This window comes from Suncus etruscus, chromosome 7 (assembly GCF_024139225.1).
Source record: "Suncus etruscus isolate mSunEtr1 chromosome 7, mSunEtr1.pri.cur, whole genome shotgun sequence".
Taxonomy (NCBI): Eukaryota; Metazoa; Chordata; class Mammalia; order Eulipotyphla; family Soricidae; genus Suncus; species Suncus etruscus.
In genome coordinates, this window is record NC_064854.1 from 118,124,449 (window position 1) to 118,131,612 (window position 7,164).

At 41.8% G+C, this 7,164-nt stretch overlaps 1 protein-coding gene across 1 annotated transcript; it reads left to right on the forward strand.

Moving 5' to 3' along the window:
- The first annotated feature begins 1,169 nt into the window (after positions 1-1,169).
- ZKSCAN7 (zinc finger with KRAB and SCAN domains 7) lies at positions 1,170-6,374 on the forward strand. Its single transcript, XM_049777676.1, is given in 9 exon segments — positions 1,170-1,272; positions 5,060-5,241; positions 5,244-5,276; positions 5,279-5,396; positions 5,399-5,472; positions 5,475-5,513; positions 5,515-5,556; positions 5,558-5,824; positions 5,826-6,374. Coding segments are annotated over 9 exon segments (1,407 nt in total).
- The last annotated feature ends 790 nt before the right edge of the window (positions 6,375-7,164 follow it).

The following is a 7,164-nucleotide window of genomic DNA, read 5'->3' on the forward strand; positions in this document are numbered from 1 at the left end:
TCACCGTCCTTCTGCATGTAAGGCAAATGCCCTACCTCCATGTATCTCTCCGTCCCACACTTCATAATTTCATAGCTGAAATATCCAGTTTATGGACATTATGGTTTAGTGTGGTATTTGGGGGGGGGTCAGAATGAGAGTCCCTGGCAGATATTTAGCCACAACCAAGAACAAAGAGGAATACAATACCCCACTCTCTGAGTAACCTGAGTATAGATCGATCTCTGGTGAGTCTGTGTGTATCTATGTATGTATGTATGAGAGAGAGATAGACAGAGACAGAGATACATACAGAGAGACAAACATAGACGGAGACAGACACAGAGACACAACAAAAGGGGAGAGAAAAGGCAGAGCACATAATTGGAATGGTACTGGGTTCCCATCAAACACTGCCACTGAGGGTGCTGGGGGCCCCAGACGGTCCCTGCAATTCCCTGAGTCTCTCTCTCCATTTGTATTTGTTTTGTTTTGTTTTGTTTTGGTTTGGTTTTTGGGTCACACCCGGCAGCGCTCAGGGGTTCCTCCCGGCTTTACGCTCAGAAATCGCTCCTGGCAGGCTCGGGGGACCATATGGGATGCCGGGATTCGAACCACCGTTCTTCTACATGCAAGGCAAACACCTTACCTCCATGCTATCTCTTCAGCCCCTCCATTTGTATTGTTAATTAGACAGGTAAGAAATTAATGTGAGGTCAAATGATAAGTTGGAGAAGGATGAGATTGCCCAGTAAAGGGGCTTCAAGCCAGGCACCAGTCCTAATTTATGGCAGTAATAAACTTCACCAGAGTTTTGGAATGCACGTAAATTTCCTTTCTTCGCTGCAAAATTATGGAAGTAAGCATCCATCAGTTCTAGGTGATCTCTGAGCTAACTCAAGCTCATTATTTAATCACTACAGTACTTAAACATGTCAAAACCATGAACATGGGAAGCCAGAGTGCTAGTACAAAGGGTAGGGCAATTTGCCTTACACGTAGCTGACCCAAGTTCAAACCATAATATCCCATATGATCCCCTAAGCCTGCCAGGAGTAATTTCTGAGCACAGAGCTAAGAGTAACTTTTGAGTGTTGTCAGGTATGGCCCCAAACAAACAAAAAAACATACAAAAAACTGTGACCATGGGTGACTTGACAATTTGTAGTTAACATTATTAACCCATAAACATGGCCAAATATAGTCAGGTCTTCAGATCCCAGATATTCTACCAAACGGGGAAGACAGTAGGAGGGAAGAAGAAACATGAGAAGTATGAAACCATAGAAAGAGGTGAGAGGCTGGAGAGATAGCACAGATGTAGGGCGTTTCCCTTGCATGCAACCAATCCAGGATGGACGGTGGTTTGAATCCCGGCATCCTGTGCCTGCCAGGAGCGATTTCTGAACACAGAACCAGGAGTAACCCCTGAGCGCTGCCGGGTGTGACCTCCCCCCACTCAAAAAAAAAAAAAGAAAAAAAGAGGTGAAACAAAACTTTGATTTCTCTCCCTTTCTACACCCATTCCCTTTATTTAAGGGAGTATTTTTGCTACTTTCTTTTTCCTTAAACAAACACTTCATCTCTGCTGATGCCAACCACCTTTACTTGCCTCCATACCTTTCGAAAGAATTACTGGCTTTAGTTGTTTTGTGCTTACCACGAAATACTTCTTGAGGAGCATAAGGATCATTGAAGATCTTTCATTCTTTATATGAGAGCCAGTATCAGTAGCATTAGCCAATAGCAGGAGCAGAAAATCCAGAACCATAACTACTACTCCTCCTCCCCCACACCCTGCCCAACACACACCCTAAGGCAGCAGGCACACCAGCAGTTGCTGGGGCCAGCCCTGAACAAAAGGTGCACCAAAAGCAAGTCTTCCAGTGTTTGCCAGCTCTAGGAGCAACCGTCAATGCAAACCAAATAAGATTACAGAACTGAATGCTTTAGAACACCGTAGGCCTGCACTTAAGGGGGTTTCCATGTAGGTTCATTGCTAAACTGCTTGATCTCCTTTGCTATGTCAGTGTGCTTATTCCAATCTTCACTAAAGTGCTCAAAAATTGATCAGTTTACTCACCAAACATCTGGCAAAGAACTAATGTAAGCGAGTTATACAGAAGCCATAGTGCTAGTACAGCAGCTAGGGTCCTTGTAATGTATCCAACCTGGAAACATACACGGTTCGATCCCTGACAACATATGATTTCTGCAGCACTGCCAGAAGTAATTCCTGAGTATAGAGCCAAGATGTGAGTGAGCAAAGCTGAGTGTGGTCCATTTACCCCCCCCCATTTTTTTTTTTTTTGGTTTTTGGGTCACACCCAGCAGCACTCAGGGGTTACTTCTGGCTCTACACTCAGAAATTGCTCCTGGCAGGCTCGGGGGACCAAATGGGATGCCGGGATTCGAACCACCGTCCTTCTACATGCAAGGCAAATGCCTTACCTCCATGCTATCTCTCCAGCTCCACTCACCCCCCAATTTAACTCACAAATAAACCCCAAACCCAAATGATGAGAACTAAGCAGACACTTCTTAAATACCACATATAGATAGCTATTATATATATATATATATATGAAAATGTTGTCATCTTTGCCGATTTTCACTAAAATGCAAATCTAAACAACAATGAGCTATCACCACACACCAGTGAGAAAGGTTTATATAAAAAAAAAGACCATAAAGGGGCCAGAGAGATAGCATGGACGTAAGGCATTTGCCTTGCATTCAGAAGAATGGTGGTTCGAATCCCGTCATCCCATATGATCCCCCGAGTCTGCCAGTGGCGATTTCTGAGCTTAGAGCCAGGAGTAACCCCTGAGTGCTGCCAGGTGTGACCCAAAAACCAAAAACAAACAAAAAATAACAGAAAAACAAAACAAAACAAAACAAAACAAAAAGACTATAAAACACTAGTGGTGGTGGGAATATAGTGGGGGGAAAAGCCATCATCTACTGTTTAATGGGACTTTATCTTATCTGGCTTAGTCTCAATGGTAAAATGTATAGATATTTGGCATCTACCCTGTATAAAAATACAATTCAAGTAAGATTCAAGTAAGATATATGAATACCTAGGTTCATTGCAGTACTACTCATCATAACCAAGATCTGGAATCAACCTAAGCATATAACAAGAGGTAAGAGGATTATGTACACAATGGAATACAAGTTAACTATAAACATACTGATACCATTTACTATACTGCACAGTTCAGCAACTGTCACTTGCCCTGTATTAAATCCTGCTTGGGTGAGTGTATCTAACAAGGAAATTGAAAAATAATGGATTGAAGAAGACCACAAGTAGGTGTAGAGTATCTTCTTCCTACTTAGGCCTTCTGATATCATCTGTGATTTTTTTCAATAGCCATTCTACCCCTTACACATTTTAAAGAAGGTGGTATCCTGGGCCCGGAGAGATAGCAAAGCGGCGTTTGCCTTGCAAGCAGCCGATCCAGGACCAAAGGTGGTTGGTTCGAATCCCGGTGTCCCATATGGTCCCCCGTGCCTGCCAGGAGCTATTTCTGAGCAGACAGCCAGGAGTAACCCCTGAGCACTGCTGGGTGTGGCCCAAAAACCAAAAAAAAAAAAAAAAAAAAGAAGGTGGTATTCTAAGGATCTAGCCCAAATAGGTGTTTACACAGGGGAGATTTCAATGGTTATTTTGGTTACTTGGATGGTACAGTCATAACCATATCAGTGTTATTTCTTCAGGTCCTTTGGGATTAGTTCCCAAGATGCTATCAAGGAGGAGGCAGTATAGAGCGGGTCTGTTACAAGGCCTTAACCCAGACCCACAGTTCCTCAGTCACAGAGGAACCCATCAAGTATGTATTTAAGACCTGATGGGCCTGAACTTCACAGCCAATAATCTGAGCATAAAACAGCTCTGAGGAATAAAAAAAAAAATCCATATAGGTGTGTAATGTACAACATTACCTTAGTAATAGAAAACTACTCTCTCTGCTCCATAGGCAAAAACAGGTGGGAGAGGAGGCAAAAAGCAGGAACTGTAAGTCTAGCAGTTTCTCCAACAATTCAGCAGTGATCAACGCCAGCAGGGCAATCCAGCAGGGCCTGTGACATAGTTTCCTAACCCCCTCTAGCACTTCACCCCAGTTTTTTTTACACCCCCACCTCCAGCCAACTGATATCCAACAGTTGGCAGTTACAAGGGGCAACTTCTGTAAACTGAAATCACTCTTAAAGGGACAGTAGCAGACTTATGACTGGTTAGGAACCATAAGAGTCTGTTTTCTTATATCAGAGATCTTCTTTAAGTGTGTGAAAACTGCAGTAAGTTTCCCGATTCCTCCCCTCTCCTCTTTCCTTTTTTTTCTGGTACATAAGCTCCTGCCCAGAGTTATATGCATGTGGGGCATACTCCCCATCACTCTGCTTTACCTTCTCTCCAATCTAGTTCATGACATGTATAACTATTCTACTTTGTGGGCTGTGCTGGCTCTACATATTCTGTCCTTAAAACTTTTTTCTGTTTTACTCCTCTGACCATTATCTCTCTCTTTTTTTTTTTTTTGTTGTTGTTGTTTTTGGTCCACACCCGGCAGTGCTCAGGGGTTACTCCTGGCTGTCTGCTCAGAAATAGCTCCTGGCAGGCACGGGGGACCATATGGGACACCAGGATTCAAACCAACCACCTTTGATCCTGGATTGGCTGCTTGCAAGGCAAACACTGCTGTGCTATCTCTTCGGGCCCCATTATCTCTCTTTTTTTTTTCTGTTTATAATTGTGCTATTTACCACTTTCTCTCCTGTTTGACAGGTCACTTCATCCCTTATCTGTAGTGCAAAATGTTTTGTTTTTATTTTTAGGTATATAGGTTTCTGACAATTTTATGTTCTCAATGAGTAAAATAGCATTCTCACACCTTATTTTTTTCAACAGCAGCAAGTGAGAATAGGAGGGTGAATTCAGAGTTTCCTGTCAAAGAAGAAATTTCTCAAGGATTAGTGTTACCCCATACAACATTAGGGGAACTCTATATAGTAGTTTCTGGTGGATTAGGGTCCAGAGGAGCCTATGGAGATGCTTTTCAGAAATGAGTAGAAAAATCCTGAGAAGAGGAATAGAACACACTGGAACATGGTTTATTAAAAGCAATGCATGAAGATAAAAAATAATCTATAGAAGACAGGTACAGTGACTATAAGAAACTTGGGGAACACTACCATCTGTCCTCCAGTCCCACACAACATCAAGAGATTCTAAAAGGCAAGAAATTCTATAGTAGTGTGATGACTGTGGCAAAGCTTTCAACTTAAGTTACACCACGCATTGGCCGATCAGAGAATACACACTGGAGAAAAACCTTTTGAATGTAAGGAGTGTGGCAAGACCTTCAGAGCAAACTCTCAACTTATAGTTCATCTCAGAACTACACAAGGGGAAAGCCCTATGAATGGAGAGAGTGTGGAAAAGCCTACTGGCATAGCTCCCATCTTGTTTAACATCATGAGACTCCAAAAATGGGGAGAAGCCATATAAATGTAATGGATGTGGAAAAAGCCTTCACTCAGAGTTCTCAACTAATGGGCCACCAAAGGGGCCAGAGGGGGTGAGAAACCCTATGAATGCAGTGAGTGTGGAGAGGCCCTCATTCGGAGTAAAAGTCTTGCCCGACAGCAAATACTTCACATTGGTAGGAAGACCTACAAATGTCCTGAGTGTGGAAAAACTTTCTATTCCAAGAGATATCTAATTGATCACCAGAAAATCCACACTGGAGAGAAGATTTATGAGCGCCACGAATGTGGTAAAGCCTTCAGTGGAAGTAAGTGTCTTACTTGACATCAGAGCCTCCACTCTGGGGAAAAAACCATTCAAATGCAGAGAGTGTGAGAAACTCTTCAATCAAAACTCTCAACTCACTGACCATGTAAATTCTCAACTTACTGACTATACTGAAGAAAAACCTTTTGAATGTCGAGAGTGTGGTAAGGCATTCAACTTGAGTAATGTATTATTATTCATCATCAGACTTCACACTGGTGAAAAACCCTATTAGTGCAATAAGTGTGGGAAATCCTTCAATCAGAACTCACACCTCATTATACATCAGTGAATTCACACTGGTGAAAAACCTTATGAATGCAATGAGTGTGGGAAAGTCTTCAGTTACAGCTCTAGTCTTCTGGTACACCTCAGAACCCATACAGGAGAGAAACCTTCTAAATGCAAAGATTGTGGGAAAGCCTTTTGTGACAGCTCACAGCACATTGTGCACCAGAAAATTCACACTGGAGAGAAACCTTATGAATGTACGGAATGTGGTAAAGCCTTCAGTCAGCATTCCACTTTCAGTCACCAACAGCAAACTCACACAAAAGAAAAGTAATCAGGCCTACCTCAATTGGCCTCTTAAAGCACGGTTTCTCTAGGAACTGAGCTAAAAGAATTTTTTATAGACAGTATGTTCATCTTGGTCTCTTGGAACTATTAAATATAAACTGTTACCTAAATGTTCTCTGCTAAATTCCAAAGTGGGAAAATAAGATTATTACTCCATATCACTGTTTTTGAAAGTATGAATTTAGGATTTATTTTTCTGTAGGGTTCCATCTTTCCTGTTTTTTTCACTGTCAAACTCTCTTTGTATTTACTTGTCCCATAGTCAGATTGGATGCTTCTCACAGATGGAAATGGTCTTTCTCAACCTGTCAATTTTATTATAACACTGTGATTTCCCAGGTTGTTTATAACACAGTCATTTCAAACATTAAATGTGCAAACACGAATCCTGCCCTCACTGTGATATTCCCTTCATGTGAACATTGTCCCCAATCTCTCACCCAGCACCATTACCTGCTTCCAAACAGACACAAACAGATTTACTTCAGATTGTTTGTTACAACACAAGGCAAATGGAATTATCAAAATTTAGATCAAAAAGGGTCCATTGAAATGATTGTTCTATCTCTCCATGGTCAATAGTAAGGAGTATTTTATTAAAATGTGCAGGTGGCTCATTTGTGGGGTATAAGAAAAATAAAAGATAATTGGTAATAATACGCAGAGGAGATAGAGATGAGGATCAAGAGAACAAGTCCATGGCAGGACCTTGTCACAAAGAGTGTTAAATGCAGTTAGGGTAGTGAATGGTTGGTCCACTATGACAGTGATAATTGGAACTGATCACTCTAGACAAGAACTGG